The sequence below is a fragment of the Mixophyes fleayi genome, chromosome 5 (genome assembly GCF_038048845.1).
Source record: "Mixophyes fleayi isolate aMixFle1 chromosome 5, aMixFle1.hap1, whole genome shotgun sequence".
In the NCBI taxonomy this organism is placed as follows: Eukaryota; Metazoa; Chordata; class Amphibia; order Anura; family Limnodynastidae; genus Mixophyes; species Mixophyes fleayi.
In genome coordinates this window covers 221949079-221974171 of record NC_134406.1, presented here as the reverse complement: position 1 = coordinate 221974171, position 25093 = coordinate 221949079, and the positions used below count along the sequence as shown (strand labels likewise).

General features: G+C 40.0%; 1 protein-coding gene across 1 annotated transcript in view; it reads left to right on the top strand.

The window, feature by feature from the left end:
- ST18 (ST18 C2H2C-type zinc finger transcription factor) overlaps positions 1-25093 on the top strand; it is a 204902-nt gene that overhangs the window by 122565 nt on the left and 57244 nt on the right. Inside the window, exon 11 of the mRNA XM_075213508.1 lies at positions 4873-5118. Within this exon, the coding sequence (XP_075069609.1) occupies positions 4873-5118 (246 nt within the window). The remainder of the gene's footprint in view (positions 1-4872; positions 5119-25093) is intronic.

The window sequence follows — 25093 nt, the reverse complement described above, 5'->3', positions numbered from 1 at the left end:
GCTGTTATTTTCTGCAAGCTTTTTGAAAGTTTTCAAATCAACTGATTTACAAAAGACCAAGTCGCTCAAAAACTTCTGCTTTTCAAACCACATATTAGACATCGCCATTCTAATTTTTTAACATTAATTAGAATACAAAGCGTGAAATTTATCAATATACAGTTTGACAAAATGCCATAAAAACACAGAGAAAAAACACCAGAAGAGATAAGTGGTTGTGAAAGGTGAGATAGCTCAAACCAAATGCTTTTATAAAATAACAAAAAATTCAGCCATTATAGACTGTACAATATTAATTGACATGGAGAAAGCCAGTTTGGTTTCTGTCTCTCTAGGCTCCCCTCCTTTTGTATGAAATACCAAAAAATTCAGCCGTTATAGACTGGACAATATTAAGAGAAATGGACAAAGGCAGTTTAGGGTCACTCTGTCTATGACACCCTACCCTAAATTGCCCAAACAGCAGCCTTTCAAGACGGTACGTGATATGGAAATGCCACAAGTCCCTTTCCTCTTTGGGGGTAGATTGCACCCTACACTTACATAGAAAGTTTTAAAAAGATGTTATCTTCATCATCTTCAGCTTCATCCTCACCCTCATCAGTGTGTACGTCATCATCAAAGACTATCAATTCATCGCCGTTTGAATCCGCCATTAGAGAACAGTCAGTGCTTGGATGTCTTGGATGGTGAAGGCCTTCCTCCTGGAAGATGTAGTTCATTTTTATAAACATCATTTTCTCCACATTTTTGGGAAGTAACCTTCTACGGCGATCACTGACTAAGTTCCCTGCTGTGCTGAACACTCGTTCAGAGTACACACTGGAGTGTGGGCAGCTTAGGTATTGCAAAGCAAGTTTGTACATGGGTTTCCAAATGGCAAGCTTTTCTTCCCAGTAAGGAAAGGGACTGTCTGACATTTCCATATCAACTACCTCTTGAAAGTAATCCACCACCATCCTTTGCATGTTTATACTCGTATTGGATGGAGTTATGGGCAAAGTGACACATTTTTTTCAAAAATCCTTCAAATCAGCCCAGATGTTAAATTGTTCTGGTCTGCCCCCTGCGTCTTCGCTGGTTCTTTTTTGGAAATTTAATTTTATACGAGCAGCAGCAGCTTGAGAAAGTGAAGGAGGACATGTTGTCAAGCCGAGGCCCAGTTTAGCGGACAACTTGCTGAGCAATAGCTCCTTGCAAAAGTTCACATCTCACTCATTTACAAGTACAGACTCAATGTAGGTTTTAAAGCTTGGATCAAGCACAGTGGCCAAAACGTACTGATCCGAGTTCAAGATCTTTATAACTCGAGGATTATTGTGAAGCAAATTAAGTACTTGATCGACAAGGCCAACATACTTTGCTGAATTGCTTGATTTCAGCTCCTCCTTCATTTTCTCAAGCTGCTTTTCCAATAGTCTAATTAAAGGAATGACTTGGCTCAAACTAGCAGAGTCTGCACTGACCTCACACGTCACAACTTCAAATGGTTTCAGCACCTTGCACAGGACTGAAAGGATTCCCCACTGTGCAAGAGTGAAATACATCCCCCCTCCTTTCCAAATGTCATGGCTTGTGCAATATGCTTGGATGGCTTTGCGCTGTTCCTCCATCCTCTGAAGCATGTACAGGGTGGAATTCCACCTAGTTACCACCTCTTGCTTAAGTTGGTGGCAGGGCAAGTTAAACTGCTCTTGGAGCTGCTGTAACCTCCTACATGCTGTGGCTGAATGCCTGAAATGGCCTGAAATTTTACGGGCCACTGAAAGCATCTCCTGCACCTCACGGTTATTTCGTAGGAAGCCCTGCACCACCAAGTTGATGGTGTGAGCAAAACAGGGAATATGTTGGAAATCACCCAGCTGTAATGCTCGCACTATATTGTTGGCGTTATCAGAAATAACATACCCTGGGGAGAGACCGAGTGGTATAAGCCATGCATCAATCACATCTCTCAGTTTGCGTAACAAATTGTCAGCCGTATGCCTGTTAGTGAAGCCGGTGATACAAAGAGTGGCCTGCCTGTGACAAATGTTACGTAGTGGTGTACATGCTGCTGCTGTTCCTGCTGGTGAAGGTGAATGACCAACCCAGTGGGCTGTCACAGTCATATAGTCTTTGGTTTGGCCAGTTCCACTTGTCCACATATCTGTGGTTAAGTGGACAGTGGGCAGAATGGCATTTTTCAGCGCAATCTCTACATTTTTACACACTTTTTGGTATAGTTGTGGAATTGCTTTATGGGAAAAATGGTGTCGCGATGGAATTCTGTAACGCGGACACAAAACCTCAATTAACTGTGAAAAACCAGCTGCGTTTATTGTGGAGATTGGACGCAGATCTAACACTAACATTGCAGCCATGGCGTCTGTGATTCACTTGGCGACTGGGTGACTGCTGTCATATTTGCTTCCCCTCGCAAATGATTGTTTCACAGTTAATTGCTGAAATGTAGGACTGCTCATTTTCTTGACCTGCCTCTGGGATGATGATTCACCCCCAGCAGCAGCAACAGCAGCAGCAGTGGGACTAACGCTTTCTTCAGAGGAATCAATAATAGTGCAGGAGTCATCCAGCCTTAAGTGGGATGCCGGGCTAACTCCGAGCGCTACTGAGGATATTGATGAGGATGGTGTGGTGGGTGTATTTTGTAGCCGTCGGGATGTCGGTGAGCGGAGGGTCTTAGCTGATGATGCAGTGTTTGTATTTTTTGGGGAAGAACTTTCAGCTTTTCCCAACACTTTGCCATGAACTCTCGTTAAATGGCGTAACATAGACGAGGTTCCAAGATGGTTAAGGTCCCTCCCTCGACTGACTGTGGCTTGACATACACTACAAATGGCTATACAATTATTGTCTGGATTTGAGTAGAAATAATTCCACACATAAAAAGTGGATTTTTGTTTTATGCCCAGGCATGACAATGGCCTTTTTCTTGTCACGTGCCAGAACAGCTGCCACTGGTGCAGGACTTACACAAACAACCTCATCCTCATCAACATCCTCATTAGCGCCCTCGTCGCCTACACAAATCTCCCCCTCATCCTCTCCTAATTCCAAAGTGGCATCCTCAATTTGGGTATCACCGGCTACACTCGGGCTATTAAGGCACACATCAGCAGAATGCTCACGATTAGACATCCCACTGTTGGATGGACTCTCCACAGGGATTGTTGTCATTTGTGAATCAGAGCAAACATTATCCTCTAATGCCTTACTGTTATCTTGCAGCTCAGCTTTGCTGCGTAACAGTAGTTGTGCACCAATTGTAGGCTGGGTAACTTTTTGGGATCTGCCACTAATAGCCAAAGGTGAAGGCCTCATTCTCTCTTTGCCACTGCGTGTGTAGAATGGCATGTTTGCAATTATTTTTTTATCGGCACTTAACTTTTGCTCAGTTACACTTCTTTTTCGCTTCAATACAGCAATTTTTTTTTTGATTTTTTTTTTGCACTGATTTGGAAACATCACCTTGGCCAGATGACATACTGGGAACACTACCATCAGGACTGGTGACAGAACCTGGTTGCTCATTCTGATTATGTGGACTGCTTTGAATCCATTCTGAGCGCAAAGCACTGGGGAGTGCTCAAAATTGTTAGCACTGAGGAGTGCTAACAATTAGTTGGTAGATACTGCTGACAGATATGACTTTTGACAGCCAGAAATATTTATGCACAATTATGGGGGACACCCCAAAAGCACTGAGGAGTGCTAAAAATTATTTGGTAGATACTGCTGACAGATATTACTTTTGACAGCCAGAAATATTTATGTACAATTATGGGGGACACCCCAAAAGCACTGAGGAGTGCTAAAAATGAATTGGTAGATACTGCTGACAGATATGACTTTTGACAGCCAGAAATATTTATGCACAATTATGGGGAACACCCCAAAAGCACTGAGGAGTGCTAACAATTAGTTGGTAGATACTGCTGACAGATATGACTTTTGACAGCCAGAAATATTTATGCACAATTATGGGGGACACTCCAAAAGCACTGGGGAGTGCCAAAAATTAACAAAAAATAATAAACCTCTATCCTCCTCTCTTCTCTAGCGATTTTTGTTAAAGCAATTGCAAGAAGAATATTGGATTCTCTGTCCCTGCTCTAATCAGCCTGTGACTACACCCTGCTCTCTCCCTCTGTCAAATGGCGATGGATTGCTGTGGAGGCATGTATTTATAGTGTTGAAGTATCGCGAGAACCGAGCCCCGAGATCCGACGACGTCACGATGATGTTCGGCCTCGATTTGGATACTCAGCTTGGTACTCGGATACCCAAAGTTCGGGTGGGTTCGGTTCTCGGGGAACCGTACCCGCCTATCTCTACTTTGTGCACATAACCTTTCCATACATAATGGGAGATTAAAAAGCAATGTCAAATTTGAAATAAATATGAATACCTATAGTATGAATATTGAAAAACATAAATTAAGACTCACATATTTCAAGTACAAGGATATGCTACAATGGTGTTCACAATTGTATGGAAAATAGCATTTTCACAATTTTGTGGAAATCAGGTCAACATTTCTTTTTCATTGCATCAAAAAGATCAAGCAGATTTTTTTATTTAAATAAACTCAGATTTAGTTTTTTTTTCAGCTTAAATTCTGGAAGCGTCTTATTTAAATTCTACTTGCAATAAGCTGGAAAACATGGAAAGCATTATGAGGTTACACAGAACTCTGGCAAAGAATTACACATTAACTGATGTGATGTAAATCAAAAGCTGCTTTTTAAATCAGATATTATTTAAATACAAGCTTGCATTTACTTTTATCCCTTAAAAGCACCACATGGCTACACTATCAAAGCCACAAACTGTTCATCAGTTTAAAATATATCTTTGCAATTTCCTCAGGCTGCTGAGATTGAAGTTGATGAAAATGGAACTTTGGACTTGAGTATGAAGAAGAATCGACTCCATGAAAAGGCTGGTAGTTTAGGATCTTCTAATCCAAACATTTCAACTCCATCGTCTTCTCCTTTTAAAACTAGTAGCCTTTTGGTCAATGCTGCCTTCTACAAAGCCCTGTGTGAAAAGGAGGGCTGGGACGCACCTATCAACTACAGCAAGGTGCATGGCAAAAATGGAGAAGATATTGAGGTATTTGTGGTCTAATTTAATTTACACTGTCAAAATCTGTTTAAATTACAGAATAATGTTGTAAAACATGTATTACATATTTACATCTTCTGAAAAAACACCATAAAGTAATGTATATGTAGTAAATACAATAAATATTTTACAAAATCTTAGGGACTTGGCCCCTAGTTTTGGGCCATGTTCTTCATTCAATGGAGACTTGATACCTTCTCCAAATATTTTTCATGCTTCAGTGAAAGTTCTGAATTGGTCAAACACAGCATATTCTATACAATATAGATTGTACCCTTTATAATAGGATTATAATAACACAATTGCTCAAATGGATATAAGAGTCTGAACAGTTGGTCCTTTGATAGTATCATAAGGTCAGGTTAGGGGTACCATCTCCTGGGATAGATGGCTGCACTTTACACACAATCACACCAGTCTAGTGCTTTCATTTTAATAGCCTCAGCTAGTTTTATTCACTCTAAAGGGAGGGACCTAGTTCCGCCCACAAATACAAAACAACAGAACTTACAGATCACAAAATGCAAAAAACCTAAATCTTTCAGGAGCCATATGACCTCCTTCTCATGTATTGAAAGACTGAATGAACTGCCTAGCAGCCTTTTAACTAGCAACTTGCTAGCTGGTTGGAAAACCTGAAATGGGCCTTATGAATGGAGCTCGCCCTTCTCTCTCCATTCATACCTCAGGGACCCCGATATATCCACACTTCAATACATCCTAAATGCTACTGCAAGACTGAACTTCCTCTCTCACCGCTCCACATCTGCTGCACCACTTTGCAAATCCTTACACTGTCTCCCTGAGAATCAAATACAAATTACTTACCCTTACCCACAAAGCCCTTAACAACACCAGCCCTGCATCATACATCTCAAATCTCATATCAAAAACTCTCCCTCCCGCCCTCTTAACTCCACCTCTGACCTGCGCCTTGTCTCCACAAGACTTCTCCAGTGCTATTCCCCACTTATGGAATTCCCTACCATGCTCAATCAGACTTTCCCACAGCCTTCAAATCTTTAGACGCTCTTTGAATACCCATCTCTTTATTAGAGGTGACCTTATCCCCGATAGCACTATTCACACTCATGCATCCTCACAACTGTTCCAATCTCCATTCTGAAACACATTTGCTCTTTGTCTTTCAGCTGTGCCCTTTTTCCAGTTAGAATTTAAGCTCTCTAATGAGCAAGATCTTTCATACCTTTTGTTTTCATGCATGCATTTATTATGTCTATTTTGAATATCTCTGTTTTATATATGTACTGTCTTCCTTACTGTACGACACTGCGGAGCACTGTGACGCCTTACAAATATAATATAACAATAATAATAATAATAATAATAGGTTCAGAAGTAAGTGAACATTAGCAGCAATATGGCCTAAGCCACCATATCTAAAACTCATGTGCATGCTGACACTTGTAGTGTCACAAGTGTGTACTTTAAATGGTGACGGCATCTGTAAATATAAAGTGTTGCCATATCATAAAAATATACATATTGCCCCACCGGTGATTAAATAGTAAGCCATTATAATGAAATAACATTTTTTTTTTAAAAAAAAACCCTTACATACAATTTAAAATTAAATTTGGCCCACTAATTTATTCTAAACATAAATTGTCCCCCATAAGAAAATTCCTAATCATTTTTGCCCCTCTACAACAAAAAACATTTAAACTTTCATTGTGCCTCCTGTTATATTAACATTTCCCTGCAGTGTAACAGTGATGTATATGCTAATCTCCCCTGTAGAAAGCAGCATGTTGTATCTGGTGATTTTACATCCAATCTCGGGCGAGTTTGTATTTAATCTCCGGTGAGTTTGACAACAACATGGGAGAGATAGGTGTTTTAAAATCGACATAAATCACCAGAGATTGGATTTTGGAAAGTCAAAATCGCAACATAATGCAATTCAAATCGGCGGTTATCTCTTGTGATTTGCAGTGATTTTAAATTGCCAAAAAAATCACAGCATGTTACATTTATCCCCTGGAAGGGACTTCTAGATTACCCTATACTGGGGTTAAGTGAGAAGGAAATTCGGTCAAATAAAATGTCCAAATCCAATATTTTTAAAGAAGACTGGAGATCTTAATAATTGGATCTTTCAGTTCAAGTAAATTCCAACTGAGCTTAAAAGAACCCAGTAAAAATACCAAGGAAAATACACATGTGTTAACTCTCTCAATTTCAAGCTAACTTGTAGTTGTAGCAGGGGAAACCAAGCCACGATTTGCTTTAAATGAGAGACATAGTAATATTTAGAGACATCAGCATCCCCTGTCCCTATCACCAGTAGATTTAATTAGGTTGGCAAGCTTTAACCCACATAGCTTCCCCATTTAAACAAATTGGATAATGGGTTTCTGGACTTGTTTAAGTGTATTTCCTGGAACCCCATACTTGGAATGTCTGAAACATATTCATTTTGATGGTAGCAATTTGTTAAAACCAAGAGGTAACGTGAATGTTCTTATTGACATCAGAAAAAAGGGCTGGGAAATTCTCTTTATATTGAGCGTAATAGTAAATAATTTTAGGGTAATGCATGTTTATCTTTATCTGGAATAAGTAGGGAAATGGCTTCTGACTCGGTGTAGTTGATTTTGTTCCCCAATATGTTAGCGTATGAGTTTAGAAATTTTTATGGACTTGGGAAAGAGGAATAGAGAGAATAGAGTTTAGGGAGAATATCATCAGCAATGAGTGATCATTTATAATCCCTACTCCCTACTTCATACTTCTATTACCCTAATATTGAGGTCCCACGTGATAAGGTCTGCTAGGAGTTCTATTGCAAACATAAGGGGGGATATCAGGTACCCCATGCCTAGTGCCATTACCTATATAATTGAAAACAGAGTTTGAACCATTTATGGCTAGCTGAGCTGAACGATGTATATAGAGTTCTAACACCAATGAGGAAATCACCTTCAAACCAAAAATCTCTCCAAAGGGCTTTTTATTACATGAAAAGCATTCTCGGCATCTAAAGAAATGAGTAAAGAATGATGTTTTGTTTTGAATTAGATCAATCAGCTGCCTGGTATTGTCCCTATTTGACCTGTCAGAAATGTTTAAAATAGCTCCATGTCATTATTTATTTGGGATGTAGGGCAGTAACTTGTACAAAAGTTGGCATCCTTACATGGTTTATGTATAATCTTAGAAATGATCTTAGAATCCAGAGTTTGGGGGGGACAAAAGGTTCACCTTTCAGCGCCTCATTAAAAAGGCTATATACATATAGATTCAGAATATGCTGTAAAAATTTATAATATGCAACTGAAGAGCCATACAGTCCTGGGACCCTGTAAACCGTTTGGCCTTTAATAACTTAGGTAATATCCTGAATTTGATAACCTAAGCAGGTGTTATCCAGAAAAAAAATAATTAATGGATTTGCCATTGTCAGGGTGGAGCTCAGCATTACCTGGGATAATAAAAAGTTTTTGAAATTAGTATTTTTGTGGAATCATTCCATAGAACCACTCTACTATCTTTAATTGTGAATATGTTTTTTTGGACCTATTCTCTATTCCTATGTATTTAATATATACTCAGTACAAGCAGATACAACAATATGTTGGTCTTCTCTTATCTTTAATAAAATCAATCAAGGTCTGTGTTGGATAATGTGGATTTGTGTTGAGCCTCCAACTTCTGGACTGGTTAGTCATATTCACGTTTTTCTTAGTAAACTGGTGTGAGAGGCAATTTGTATGAAAAGGCCGATCATCCCATATAGTCATATGACTAATCTCATGGCTCAGATGTAAAGTAAAACAATCCTCCAGCGCCACAAAAAGATGTTGTTTAATGCCTGAATCTTGCAGAAGCAATTAATTTAAACGCCAACTGCTATAGGTTTATGGTTAGACCAAGTTAAAAAGAGAAAAAATGAGTGTTAGCAATTTTAGAGGTAGCTATCTAGCATAAGAAAATCACATCACTTCCAGTGTAGAGATTATGGACTGAAGACAGAAAAGGTAAAATCCCACACCCTCCACGATTTTTCGGCAAAGATAATAGAGTCTTAGAGGTGCAATCATGGGTAAGTTAGGAAGATGAAGAGGAGGAATTTGTTCTACCTATCGTGTCAAGATTAATAAGGTAACATGTATATCATTAAGGATGCCTGGAATTATGAGGTAGCTTCACATTTTATTAGTAATGACTTCATCTGGTTCCCTCTTTTCTTTTGTTTGAAGTCACATGATAGACAGCAGAATATCAGAACCAGAGATTGAAAACTATTATTATTGATGGGATTAAGTACAACTCCTAAATGGTAGGGAAATGAAGGAATGGAGGGACGTGAATAAGGGGGAATATTGAATGGCTTATAGAACTTAAGGTGCTTGCCACATTTGTTGAGCCATGGGTAGGAAGCAAGGCTGGAAAAGGCTTAAATTGGGCTCACTTTTCATCTAGTGGATATGAAGGAATGACAGCCTTGGTGCATGTGAGACGGACACATGCACCAAGATGCTACCAATATTTTGTATAACTGCGAATTATGGAGATTATAAAAGAACCTATAGAGAAAATATGCTATCAATCTGTAACGCAAGCAAAAACTTCAAAAACAATAAAACAATGAAATATTTATGTGATGGTATTCTCTAGTAAAAAATGAGGGCAAATATTTTTTTTTATTAACTAAATAAGAAACATTGATCCCAGAAGAAATTCGATTTTTATGTAGAAACCTTGTGCAAATAAAGGATCCCACTATCCCTTCATAACTATCTAAAGCAGTGTGAGTTCAATTGGATAGCAGTTGCAAACTTATGGAAAAGAAAAGTACTCTTTGGGAGCTCAATAGAATCTTCACCAAAAACCTTGTTATATGTAAATTCTAATTCAACAATGTGCAACTGCTAGCCATGAGAGTCAACAGCATTGTAAACCTGAGGAAGATGAGCACTCAGGAACTAATGGTCTCTGTGTAAAAGGCAATGATGGAGAAGGGAGGTTGAGTTTAGCAAGAATACTCATAGTATTGTCTGTGGTATTTGCTGTGAGTTGTCTACCTTCATGGTTCACTATTAAGCTGAAATGGAAGTCTCTCAGAATGTACTTTATATCATAACACTTCTTTAAGTTTAAGGTTAGGCCTTGAGGACTCTGCCACCGCAATAACTATAGTATAATGGTTCAAAGTTGTAATTCCAGAGGTCACAAAGTCTGTCTCTACAGCCGGGGGAGTAAGCATTAGCCCCAGTGTTTATCAGTGCACTGCAGTTAGTTTCTGGGAGAGAGAGATATAAGTTTTGAAAGGCAAAATACAGGCACTAGTCCTGCACTGAACATCCTGGGATTTGCTTTATCTACAGCAGGAGGATACTACGCTCATGATCTCCTTATTATATTATAAACCAGCCAAGGCTACCTAGCACTGGGGTTGGTTTTCACTATAGAAGTGACACCAGCACTACGTCATAACTGGTATAACACTAGTGTATATATTGTAAGATCTGCATATTTTATAGGGAAACATTTGAACATTATACAAAAAATCTTGGTTGTAAAGTTTTCATCCTGTGCAATACTTATTTTCATCATAAGCAATACTTATTTTCTAGAAGTTTCTGCCAAATTCAAGCCTTTCTATAAATTCAGCCATGATGACTTTGTGGACTTCACCCACCAAAGATGGTTGCAAATTACAGCCACCTGGTTAATAGCATCTGTCTATAACTTTACACATCAGTATCCCCATCGGAACTAGTCATAAAAAGTCTAGAAATAATAAAAAGTAATGAACAGCATGCCCCCACCCCAATTCATCAACCTGCTAAACAACCTGGGTTAATTCCCACTACACCAAGGAGACCACAAGCATTGACCTCACCTGCTATAATGAAAGCCAGCCCTAGGCTGGTTTGGTGTCCCTAGGGAGGGCGGGTGCAAAAAAGTGCCCCTTCCCCCAGGAGCTACCAAGTCCATGCTATAAAGCACAGTGGCTTTTCTTGACCACCATGGGCTGTGAGACTGTGGTAATTAACAATATTGAGATCCCTAGAATGGCCAGTAAAACTAGAGAACCTTATCTATAATATAAATGCTTAGTGGCGTGTGTTAGTCTGTCTGTGTGGAAAAAATAAAACCAAGCTGCAGCGCCACCTGCTGGGCGGAGTTATACACTGACCTACTAAATTCTTAGTGTGTGTGGAAAAAAAAAATCAGAAAGGGCTGAAATTTGGTATACTAAGATGTTTTTAATTTGTTAATTTAATTTGTTAATTGTTAAAAGTGTTTATAAAGATTTTTTTTAAAAAAATATATATATTTCTTGAAGGAGAAGTGACAGTTGGGAGTGGTTGGTGGTTGCCGGGGGTGACAGTTGGGAGTGGTTGGTGGTTGCCGGGGGTGACAGTGGGGAGTGGTTGGTGGTTGCCGGGGGTGACAGAGTGAGAGGAGTGTGATACTCAGGACCGCTGAGAGAGATCCCTGTGTCTGGATAGACATCTGGATAGATGTGGCGATGAAAATGAAGGATGAGGTGATGGAGAAGAATGATGAGGTGGTGACATGTGGACAAAACCACGTTAAAAAAGGGCGCTTACGTCGGGAAGTAACGCTCTTCACCTATAGAGGCCTGGGCTAGGCCCAAATGCATGACAAGAACCTTTTTAACACCTTAAGTAGCTTGATTTGACTAGAATGCATGAGTATCATGCACGGGTTAACTTGTGTGTAATAAAAGACCATCACTTTAATTTAACACCATGCGGTAACTGAACATAATACCACATCATACCATGAAAGTTAGGTTTGAAATACTGTTTTTGGGATAATTTGTAGAGCTTATTCTCAATTTAGAATGCATGAAATGCACTGCAAAACAATGAGATAGGAATGATTGGTTACTACTGCTTCCTAGACCAGATTATTTCAACTACTTTGGATCAAATGTATAAATATTTTTTTGGCTGTTTCTCTTTTCTAGTAAATTGTAGACAATGATTTTTTTTAACATGGTCTTTTGCTCGTTGCACCAGTTCACACACACAACAGTTGCTTAATTTGGGTGGCAATTTACAGAAAACATTGTCTATATGTCTCTGTGAAATAGCCTGTCCAGATGCCCTCTAACAAACAACAACAAAAAAAAGGATGAATTTGGACATGGCTCAAAATCTCTACAAAATCCTTGATAAATAAATAGGGCTGTTAGTTTAGTTCAAACTGTCAGTTCTCCAACAATTTCAAGGCTTAAAAAAATGTTGAAAGTGCCAGATGCCATTATCTGTTATCCATTTACCACTATGTTCTGTTTTTTTTCTGAAATCACTATAAATTTCCATCTGCATATTAATGTAATTTAAACTATTCCTCTGTTTCTTTTAGAATCACCATCAGGCAAATTCATAGGAAACGCTTAAAAAATATAATCTTTATAACTGCTATTTAAGTAAAATATGGGGGAGGGGGGGGTAATTTCAAATATTACATTCATTATATTTGTTTATAGTAAGTTTATAGTATTTCTATTTGATTATAAAAAAATAAAATATTATGCTTACAAAATATGTTTATATATTTTAATATATATGTATACTTTTACATAATTACTTATTTATGATAATTTTGCTGATTACTGTAATTCATATAGTATAATTATTTATAACTATAGTATAGTTGTAATTAGAGGAAAATTATGTACTACTTGTAATCAGTTATGTGTGGGGGGGGGTTGTTTTCATGTTTTGCTTTATTATTTATGTTTGGTGAATCCTTTTGCTGTAAATCCTTTTACACATTCATATAAAACCTAATATTTGAAAGACAATTTATTCTATATAAACTAGTTATTTGCAACATTTGTCAGAAACATACAAACAACTATCAGGAGAACCCCCCAAAAAGACAGGCAGTAATTTGTGTGATATTTGTGTCTTTGATAGATGTTATTAATGGTGGGAGGATGGCAGAGCTTTAAGGATTCTTTCCCATATTCACCAAATTGAACATATTAAAGGGAAGCTCAAATGCTCTCTTGGAAATAAAATGTTGGATAAGAGAAAACAATAGCTCTCAACCAGCAGCATAGCAAATGTAAATGCAATGCCAAACATCTTTTGTTATAGGAATTTATCATACTTGGTCAAATTGTATTTTCCATTTTACATGAGTGGATGCTGAATACTGATTGCTCAGCTAAGACCAAATGAAATATTTTCAGTGACTGCAGTGGAATAGCTCCCTCGTACCTAAATTGTCATGAAAATAATAGACTTGACCTGACTTTACAAGTCAATTGCATTGAACATAGCATCTCTTATTTAGCACCATTGTACCATTGTAATAATCAACATAAAAAGTTCTAAACTTTAAGTAATAGTTTATGTTAGTGTACTTTCCAGCAGCTAAAAATAAAATAAAAAAATCTGCTATGCTCATGTATTCAGATGGGCCTCCCTTTTTAACTTCCCAGTTTATCAAAGAAAGTTGTTTGTTCAATAACCTGAATGTTTAAAACTGAGTAAAATGGATTGTTAAGCTTTGGTATGAGTCCTGTGTATTTGCACATGGTACCAGTAGGATTGGAGGCAACATTTAGGCTACTTGTGAGCAGATTGTCTCTTAATTGGAGTAAGGGTCACATAGGCAAACCGAGGGGAAGGGGGGGTTCCTAGTGCCTGGAAACCTTCATCTAAGTCTGGGGCACTGTATAATTGAGGTGGCTGGACCCTGCCCCCGTTTCACACAGCTCTGCTTGAAAAGAGAGAGCTACGTGCACCTACCACTACTGCATGCAGCATTGCACATGTATATTATAGGGATAGGAAGAGTTGGAGAGCAGCCAAGCACTGTCTAATATTATAGCCATGTCCCCATGCATGCTGGCCACTCCCACTGGTGGTGTGGAGTGGAAACCCCCCTATACAAATCCTGCATTTGCCCCTGGATCAGTGCCTAGAATTTTCCTCTAATAAAGCAAAGTTGTCCATGGCCAGTTGTTGTTAGTAACTGCACAGGTAGTGGTGCTACATGAAATAGAGGCGACCACAACAAATTTTATTAATATTAGGTTCTGGGAAAATATATGGTTTATAAGTTATGTATATATACATTAGATATTGAAAGATATTGCCTTAGTTTAAACTTAAGCAAAGAGTTTTTCCACTTATTAAGTCTAAGGCTCCAAGGGTCTAATCAACCAAAACATCATTCCTACTTGTTCTCTGATGCAAAAAAAAGTTATTCAAACACAGATTTTAATCTAGCCCTAAATATGCTTATGCTGCCCTCAAAGCCATATTTTATGAAGTCCGGGGGACACAGAAGATGAATGTGTGTTAAGCTACAAAGAGATATACTTATGATGTTATGTATTAATTCTGACCATGTTTTAACATTGATAACTATGGAACTAATGATAGTTTAATAAAAATAATTCCAGATATATTTGATTGCTGCTTTTTGTAATGATATGTTATTTAGTGTTTTTGTGATTTGAAATATCTGGAAAATTTTGATTAAGAGTGAAGACAATAATGACAGGAAATGTTACAGTCAACCTCAACCCCTATTTTATTTTTTTGAAGTGATTATGCAAATTGGTGTAAAGTCAGGAAAATGTACAAAAAATACAATTTGGGAAAGTGTGAATTTTTAAAGTTTAAAATGTGGTTTAACTGGTGTAATCTTAAGAAATAAATGCAATAAAAGCAGTATTATTTTATTATGTATAATCCATTCTTCAATTGAATTCTTATTCAATAACAGTTTTCTCATTGTAAAAGCTTTGGTATACTTGTGTGGCCCCCTTTGTATTACAAAAAAAACCAGTTACTTCCTGAGTATATACAGTATAGTTGTGCCCCATTATTTAACAACTAGCTATATTCATTTGAATCACGACAATCTGACAAGAAGGACTGAATTCATTCTACAGTAAATGCCTTCCTCAGATAAGAAGCTGGTATGCAGTAAATATGAATTTTGGAGGCCTGGTTACTCATTAACATCACAATAGAAGTGTGAAACAACTATGTCCCCTAAGTAACATTTGCTTAGTGTTTTATTTTAAAGTACAAAAGTTATTTATGTGCTATACCTTTGTTTTATTTTAGAATAATTAAAAAGTCCCTATTCAACATACAAAACAACAGATGGTAGACTTTACCTTTTTATTGATAAATAACCAGAAAGGTCAATGCAGAGATAAAGGCTTGTTTTTAAGCTTATGTGGCATGGCAATAAAGGTCTGCCTTTGTTAGACTTGACATGGAATATAATAAAAAATACTGGATAGTGCTCTGAACCAATTCTATTGGTGCTCTCAGCTTACAGTAAATAAAGTAATTGTTATGTGACATTTCCTAGATTTATTTTCACTAAAACACCAGGATATCCTTGTGCTTAACTGTGTCTATCAGGATAGGTTTAAAAGGCAACTGTGCCATTTTATCATACTTTTTTTCTGTCTGTTCTGCACTATTTGTGAAGAATTGATATCTTTATTAATAAAGTATAAATATATAAGAAAGTATAGTGCCTCATTGTATGCAATTTTTAGGAGATTCAATGACATAGATATCAACATCACCATTTATTTATATAGCGCCACCAATTCTGCAGCGCTGTACAGAGAATATTTGTCATTCACATCAATTCTTGCCCCATTACTGCTTACAGTCTGAGTTCCTTAACACACACAGACAGAAGCATACACAATGTCACAAAGCTGAGTTTGGAGTTAACCTCAAAGCCTCGCTCTAGATAGACTTATCCCCAGTGAGGTGCGGAGTCTAACAGTAGAGAGGTATTCACCAGGGATCCCCACAAGGGAATATCGACTTAGCTTCTCTCTAGCCATAGGTCGCAGTCCTCTAAGGGGGGTTAGAGCAGGGTGAGATGGAACTGTGGAGTCGAGCAGGAGTGCTGGACAATCAATACGGAGGTTCCGTTGAACGACAGTGAACCAAAGCGCTGAGGTATTTAGAAAGCGAATAGAAGAGAACAGGACTTATTATGAGCCATGAGGTTCCTGCAACAATACTGCAGGTCTTGATCGTAGACCAGGTAACACAGGATACCAACTGAAAAGTGGTGAACTGCAGAGAACTGATGCACTGAGATCCCTGGAAGTGGATCGCTTGAGAACGGGACCGATGATGAGGCACGAAGTTCCTGCAACAATACCAAAGATCTTGAACGTGGAACAGGTAACACAGGATACCAACTGAGAGGTGGTGAACTGCAGAGAACTGATGCACTGAGATCCCTGGAAAGCGAATAGCTTGAGAACAGGACTGATGATGAGGCATGAGGTTCTTGCAATAATACCACAGGTCTTGATCGTGGACCAGGTAACACAGGATACCAACTGAGAAGACGTGAACTGCAGAGAACTGATGCACTGAGATCCCTGGAAAGCGGATCACTTGAGAATGGGGCTGTTGATGAGGCATGAGGTTCTTGCAATAATACCACAGGTCTTGATCGTGGAACAGGTAACACAGGATATCGATGTGCAGACGGGAGCCAGAGAGAACAGCGTCCTAACTAGTAAGGAGACCTGAAGTCCTGGGACTTTAGTAGAGAAGCAGGTGCTTTAAATAGACAGAGCTGACAGGCAATTAGCCAATCAAGAGAATGCAGCAAGTTTTGAAAAGACCAGGAATGTGCATGCTCAGTTCATACCAGCAACTGAATGCAGGGAGTGAGAACCAGGGGAAAAAGGTAAGAACAGTGACCAGAATGATAGGTAGCTGGTGCAATGTGTGACACACACATACAGCAAAGGGAATTTTGTCGGCAGCCAATTAACCTACCAGCATGTTTTTGGAGTGTGGGAGAAAACCGGAGCACCTTGAGGAAACCTACGCAAACACATGGAAATCATACAAGCTCCACACAAATAAGGTCTTGGTTGGGAATTGAACTCATGATCCCAGCGGTGTGAGACAGAGGTGCTAACCACTGAGACACTGTGCTGCCCAATGAATTCATGCAGTAGTTCAAGGGTTTGTAAGAATTATCACCTACTAGATAACGTTCCCTGTAAGGTGCACTGTCACACATTTCTTCAGCTTTCTACACGCGCATCCAAGGGATCAGTGAAAAGATCCCTATCTGGTGACAGAGGAGGAGATGGGTGCACAGATCTTCACCTACACTGACACTGCACCAGGGTATGGCTGGCAAATATAAGCCCTGGGGGGGAGACTCATCTTAGCAGCTTAAAACTAACATTTTAAAATGAAAAAAAGCAGGTAGCCCACTATGGGACTAGTTCAGGGAGCAGATGCCTCCTTGCTTCCCAGCCCAGCCAGCCCGTGCACTGCACCATACTGCAGTCTTCCAGATGCATGAGCATTAAGGGTGTCATTTAGAGGGCCTCATTTAGAGTTAGATTTAGAGAATAGTGCAAATATGCACATAGACAAACCATTAAAGTGTTATTTAGAGTTGAGCTACAGTTACAGATCTGAATGACACCAAGAGCGGCACTTCCTCCTGACACCTGCACATCACTGGTCAGCAGGTGCCAGGCTCATTCAGGACCAGTGAGCTCTCAGAAGGACGTGAAAAGGACCCATTGCCAGGTAAATGGATAGGAGCTAGAGTTGAGGAGTCTGTATAAAATATGGCTGGTAATAGATGTATGTTTCTACAATATATGACTGACAATGGGAGGAGTGCCTTCTGCACACAATATAAGATGACTCCACATATTTTTAGCATAGGAATTTAGTTAACCTGTAATTAATGTGTACAGAGGTTAAGTCTTTCTTATAGATGACAATATTTTCATCATTTTCTATGTAGGGGATTTTTTGTCATTTAATGTATATGAGAAAGTCCATAATTTGATGTGTACAGAAATGATCATACTTCCTGTGAAAGATAATGCAGACATTGCTAGACATGTCTGTACATGCATATGTCCTTTAAAATGATATTATTATTATTATTATTATTACTAATTTATTTATTTATTTATAAGGCACCACAGATTTCATAGCGCCTGATACAGAAGCAAGTATCAAATAGATGAGGTAATACACATAAGTAGCACAGATGAATGTGAGTAATGCAATGGGGACTCACATGGAGTGCTGCAAAATACATGACAGGATGTACAAGGGAGTCCGACAATGGACAAACATGAGACAATAGGTAGAGAGAACCCTGCCCATCAGAGCTTACATTCTAAAGGGAGGTGTGGTGAGAGGCAGTAGAACCAGCTGGGAGAAAAATGGAGATGGCACGTGAAGGAATAGAATGTGATACGATGGTCAGGAGGTGGTAGGATAAGCTAGCTTGACAAGGTGAGTTTTGAGTGAGCATTTGAAAGACTGAAGGTTGGGGGAGAGTCGAGGGAGGTGGGGTAGGGAGTTCTAAAGAATGGGGGCAGCATGGCAGAAGTCTTGAAGGTGAGTATGGGAGCAGGAAATGAGAGATGAACTGAGGAGGAGGTCAGAGGTTCCACACGCAGTGGTCGGGTAGGTATGTACCACGAGACAAGGTTAGAGAGGTAAGGGGGAGAAGTGTCAGTAAGGGCTTTATAAGTGATAGGAGCTTGAACTGAATTCTGAAACGGATGGGGAGCCAATGAAGGGATTTATGCAGAGGAGTAGCGGAAGACGAGTGATGGATTGATGATCAGAAAACTGAGAGGCATGAAGGCTAGCGAGAAGGCGGTTGCAATAGTCAAGACAAGAAATGAGTAGTGAATGGACCAGTATTTTGGTTGCTTCCTGAGAAGGGATGGATTTTCGTAATGTTACAGAGGAGGAAAAGCCAGGATTTGGTGAGGGACTGGATATAAGGTGTAAAGCTGAGTGCAGAGTCGAGGGTGACTCCAAGGCAGCAGGCTTGGGTGACAGGAGAGAGAGTTAAAAAAAATACAGGATACAGGTACATTTAAAATAAATTCATGCACACAAATCTGTATAATTTCACCCAATGAATAATTTGTTAGCTGTGTTAGCTGTGCTTTGCATGCCACATGTCACGATCTGCCTCTGGGAGCTCCTGTTTGCCAGGAGCTATGTTGGTCTTTCTAGATATATTTAGCCTGCAGTACCACATGCCACCAAAGGGGCCACTGTGGCACTTGATCGGTTTCACTCCTTGCTGAGCTAAGCTCATTTCTAAGGATGATTTACACCTGTCACTACTCATTAGAATACAGCCTCGCCCAGCAGTCTGGGCCAGATCATCAAGTCACTCAACCTGATAGTAAACATTTTTTGACTCCTGTTCCTGGTTAGTCTTACCTGTGTACCTGACCTTGTGGTTTTGCTGTTCATTCCACTGCTGCAGACAGAGCTCATCATCTATCTGGTTCCTGAGTTATACACCTGTGTGGATCTCTGTGATTCTGCTTTCTACAGCTCATTGCTTCTCAGTGTAACCTTTTCCAGTACCTCTGCATGACCAACTCAGCTCAGCTTACTCCTGGATATCAACTCACAGAGTTACCATCCTTTCCAACACATCAGCTCAGCTGCTACAGTGTCTCTAATTTATTGTACTCAGCTCACAGAGCTCTCTTACCTGATCTGTATCTCTGCATGACTGTCTCAGCCCAGCTCACTCCTGGATTTCAACTCACAGAGTTACCGTCCTTTCTAGCACCTCAGCTCAACTGCTCCAGTGTGTCTAATCTACAGTTTTCAGGTCAAAGAGCTCTCTTACCTGTTCCAGAATAACGGCATGATTAACTCAGCTTAGCTCACTCCTGGATATCAACTCACACCTCCTTTCCAGAGGTATCCAAACCTGCAATCCGCAGGCTATTCATCTCACCACCTCTTCCAAAGGTATCCAACCCTGCAATCCGCAGGTTACTCCTCTCACCACCTCTTTCAGAGGTATCCAACCCTGCAATCTGCAGGCTACTCAACTCACCATACTTTCCAAAGGTATTCAACCCTTCAACCAGCATGCTACTCATCTCCCCACTTTTCCAGAGGTATCCAACCCTGTAACCTGCAGGCTACTCATCTCCCCACCTTTCCAGAGGTATGCAACCCTGCAATCCGCAGGCTACTCGTCACACCACCTATTCCAGAGGTATCCAACCCTGCAATCCGCAGGCTACTCATCACACCACCTCTTCCAGAGGTATCCAACCCTGCAATCCATAGGCTACTCATCTCACCACCTCTTCCAGAGGTTTCCAACCCTGCAATCTGCAGGCTGCTCATCTCACTACCTCTTCCAGAGGTATCCAACCCTGCAATCCGCAGGCTACTCATCTCACCACCTCTTCCAGAGGTATCCAACCCTGCAATCCATAGGCTACTCTTCTCACCACCTCTTCCAGAGGTATCCAACCCTGCAATCCACAGGCTACTTGTCTCAACACCTCTTCCAGAAGTATCCAAACCTGCAATCCGCAGGCTACTCGTCTCACCACCTCTTCCAGAGGTATCCAACCCTGCAATCCGCAGGCTACTCATCTCATCACCTCTTCCAGAGGTATCTAACCCTGCAATCCGCAGGCTGCTCATCTCTACACCTCTTCGAGGTATCCACAGGGCTGCCGAGAGGGGGGGGGGAGCGGGTACAGTTTACCCGGGCCCGGCCATGCCCTCGCTGCTAATTTAATTTTTTTTTTTTTTTTTCTCTTTTGCAATATTTTTTTTAAACTTTTTTTTTTTTTTTCCCCGCGGGGGGGGGGGGGGGGGGGGGGGGTGTGTCTTGGGTTTCTTGGGAGCTGGAAGGAAAAAAAACAAAAAAAACCCAATACTCACGTGATCGCGCGGCGCCGTGTCCCTCCTCTCCTCCATTCACACTGACTGCCGGGCGTGACGTCATCAAGTCACGCCTGTCAGTCAGTGAGGAGCGCCGCAGACAGCATGAAGAAAGAAGACAGAAGAGGAGACAAAAGAGCAGAAAAGAATAGAAAGAAGTTGACAAAAGGTAAGTAAAGAAACTGAGAGGCAAGGGGAGGAAAACAGAGAGGGACAGTACTATAAAGAAAGGGGAGAGGAAGGAAAAAAAAAAGAGAGCCACAGAGTAATAAAAAAAAAGTGGGAGAGGGGAACAGAGGAGGAAAAAAAGGAGAGAGCCACAGAGTAATAAAAAAAAAAGTGGGAGAGAGGAACAGAGGAGGAAAAAAAGGAGAGAGCCACAGGGGAATAAAAAAAAAAGTGGGAGAGAGGAACAGAGGAGGAAAAAAAGGAGAGAGCCACAGGGGAATAAAAAAAAATTGGGGAGAGAGGAACAGAGGAGGGAAAAAAAGTGGGAGAGAGGAACAGAGGAGGAAAAAAAGGAGAGAGCCACAGAGGAATAAAAAAAAATTGGGGAGAGAGGAACAGAGGAGGGAAAAAAAAGTGGGAGAGAGGAACAGAGGAGGAAAAAAAGTAGGAGAGAGGCACAAAGTAAAAAAGAAGGGGGAAAAGCAGCATGGAGGTCGCAGTGTGAGCATAAGGGGGTACAGTGTAGTTGTGATGAAGGGGCACAGTATTGTGTGTGTGATGGCACAGGGGGCTTGTTGCAATGTAGTGTGTCTGAGGTAGGTGGCGGCTAATTAATGGGCGCTATTTTGTTTGTAGGGTGATGGTGAGGCAATTTAATAGTGGGGACTATTAATTTAAGATGGGGTGGTTTGGGGGCTATTGAATCTTGGGGTGAGTTTAGGGAGAATGAGGTCTATTTATTAAATGTGACTATGAATTATTTAATGGCAGTGATGGTTGCGGGAAATAGGTATTGCTGGGGCTGTTTGCAGGAAGGGAAATAGGTTTATTTATTAAATGTGAATAGTATTATTTTAATGTTGGGGCTGGAGGAAGGCCTAATTATTAATCGTGGGTGCTATTGATTTAACGCCGGGGCTGGCTGTAATTTTCTAAATGTAGCCATTTTTTTTTCAAAATAGGTCCTTCAACATTTCTGGATCTGGACAAACCACAATTAAAGAAACCAGCAGCCACAGGTGAGAAGAACAGGTAGGAGAGAGCAGCACAGTGTGTGAAATGTTGTGATTCTAGTAGGGACAATACCAATTTTTGGTGAATGTTGTGCCCAATGTAAGGTGTAGGCCAAGACTGAACTGTTTGTGTACACACTGCATTGTTTGTATACTACACTGGGGTGGTAGATGTCCTGAAAGTCAGGAGTGCTTGAACATATGTGACGCTCCGGCGAATTGAGAGCCTAGTGGTTTTGATGTGAGCCACGCCCCAATGGCACGTTTGCCACGCCCCCCAAATGCATGACCACACCTCCCAAAAATTTTGCACCGCTGTTTGGCTAGCCACGCCCCTGAATGTATAACCACACACCCAAATTTTGGGGCTTACTTGACTATGAGGGGGGGGCCCCATGAATTTGTTGTACCCGGGCCCTGAATTCTTCTTGGCAGCCCTGGGTATCCACCCTGCAACCTGCTGACTACTGCATCTCTCCCTTGCCTTACAGTATTGCCTATTCCGCTGTTAAGAACTGTGGTTATATTACTGCCTTACCGGTTATTGCATCCTGAACCTGTTTTAGCTGTGTTGCTAATAAACCACTTCATTCACCTTCTTTCTCTCTGTGGCCTTGCCTTAGGAAACCTGACACCACATGGCCCCTACAATGCCCCATGTCAAAGTTTTCCTCACCACAAAAATTCTGCTCAGACGGTTTGAAAGCTTAGGGGAACATTGCTACTATGCATGACTTAAATGCTCCGATAAGATTTATATACTTTTGTAAAAAAAAAGTGCAAGGTTGTTGAAGGACCATGAAACATAAAATAAAGTCTGTCTTATATAAAAAGTCACAGAGTCAAATAACATTCACAGGCGTTGCATTTACATTTGTTATGTAGCTTAGGACAAACTGTTGTTTTCTGTTATCAGTTTTGGTTGCTGCAGTATCTTTAAATGGGATAACTGGCAGGAAGTCCATGGATACAACTTCAATATATTTTCTGATTTCTGAAACTTTTACATACGTACTTATAAAAAAATACTAGTAGATCTTTAGAGCTTTAGTTTTGGTGCTACTGGTAGATTTTTAGTTGTTACAAGTAGATCTTTAGGTTTACTGGAACTAGTCTACTCCCTCCTCTAATATCAAAAAATAATGACCTCATCTATAGTTTTAGCATGGTCCCCTGCCGGGCCACCAAGAGTAATCTCAAGCCCTCGTGCTGCTGCTTCTTGACCACTCCTCCCCCAAACCCCAATCCCCCAAGATGCACACAAAACTTCTGCAAAAATCAATATAACTCACCTATCCTTGTAGGGATGTAGTCGCACGGAACATTGAACCCAACCCAACCCCCTCTCTGCACTCTTGATTCTCTGTCAGAGGGTTGAGGTGAGTATTAACTTTACATTACCAAATGAAAACGTGGAAATTAAAATAATCATGTAATAATAACATTTTGTTAATGATGCAGACTATGAGGATATTGATTATAAAATCTAACCATTGTAAAAAAAAATGAATAAATGGTAAGTGACAATAATTATCAAAAATAAAATTAGAATTATTGCATTTTATGAATAAATTTCTTAAATTTAATATGAAAAAATAAAAACATCATGATTTGACTTTAGAAATTGAAATTTAGAAGCTTATTTTCACATCATCATACGTGCTGGCATGCAGGTAGAGTTGAGCAAAATTTTCATATCTGTTCCGCAAAATAGTTGCCTCATTACTGCCAAATTTCAAATATTTAGCTGGTGGAATTTGGCATACCCAGTGCTATGCCAATCACACAAGACAGTCAAATAAATTTACTGTGGTTATGCCAACGAATTTACAAATATGGTGATAATCGCTATTACAATGCTGATTACTCCGGCAACTAATATATAGGCAAAATAAATCCAAATACTATCATTACGACATAAATAAAATCTAGACTTACTATTAAAAAGACACAGAAGATCTCTGACTTGCCTGTTATTAAATCTGAATATATAAAATCCTGGCACTTAATATTGATGTCACTTAATACAGCGACATAGGCATTTCCATATTTAACACCAGGACCTACTGTACAATGTAATCTAAGGGTTAGGATTAGGGTTAGGGTTATGATTAGGGTAAGGGTTAGGCACTGTTACCTGCTATTGTCGCTTTAAATACTAATGTCGCTGTAGTAGGCGACGCCAATTTTAAGCGCCAGGATTTTTGGTATTTGGATTTAATCACAGTCTCATCTGAGATCTTCTGTGTATTTGTAATAGTAAGCCTATATTTTATTTATGTTGGAATGATAGTATTCGGAATTATTTTGCTTATGTATGAGTTGTCAGGGTAACCAGCATCATAATAGCGTACCCCACCCGGTGCTAAATGGTGTCCAATAGAATGGCGAAGCAAAATTGCAACAGAAAGATTGTATCGCCAGAACTTTAAACTTCTACATAACGGCATGTTCTGCTTTAAATTTGCTTCTTTTCATGCAGGTAACCTGAACAAACTGCACCTTTTACACGTTTTTTTTAAAACTGAATGGCGAGGAACAGTGCTTTTGTGACCAAAAGTGCAAAAAAAAGATGAAAACAAAAAAGTACACTAGAGGGTGCAGAACTGTTCCTTCTCTAAAGAGAAATGGACCTAATCCCTGACAACTAGGACCAAAAGGTCCCTTATGGGGCAAGAGTCTTCAAACCGCCCTGTGCCGCAAGGCTAGTGAGGGCCCTTTTGCCCGTGAGATCTGCTAGAGGCAGATCTCACGGCAGATCTCTCTGCTAAAGGCAGATCTTCACCCAGGGCATGAAAACTTGCCCATCCACAGACAGGTAGGGCACCGGAGGGTTCTGGGAGACTGGAACCTCAGGGCTACACTAGATATTTGGGGAATGTAGAGCCCATAGAAGCCTACCCGTACCCCTAAAATCCATGAAGCAAAAAACAAAAAAGTGAAAGTGGTGAACATGGATTTTCATAAATAAATAAATGCTGAATGGTAACATCCCCAGCCTAATGGTTTGGCAATTATAAAAATGTTTCCACCCAGCCAAAAGGCTAG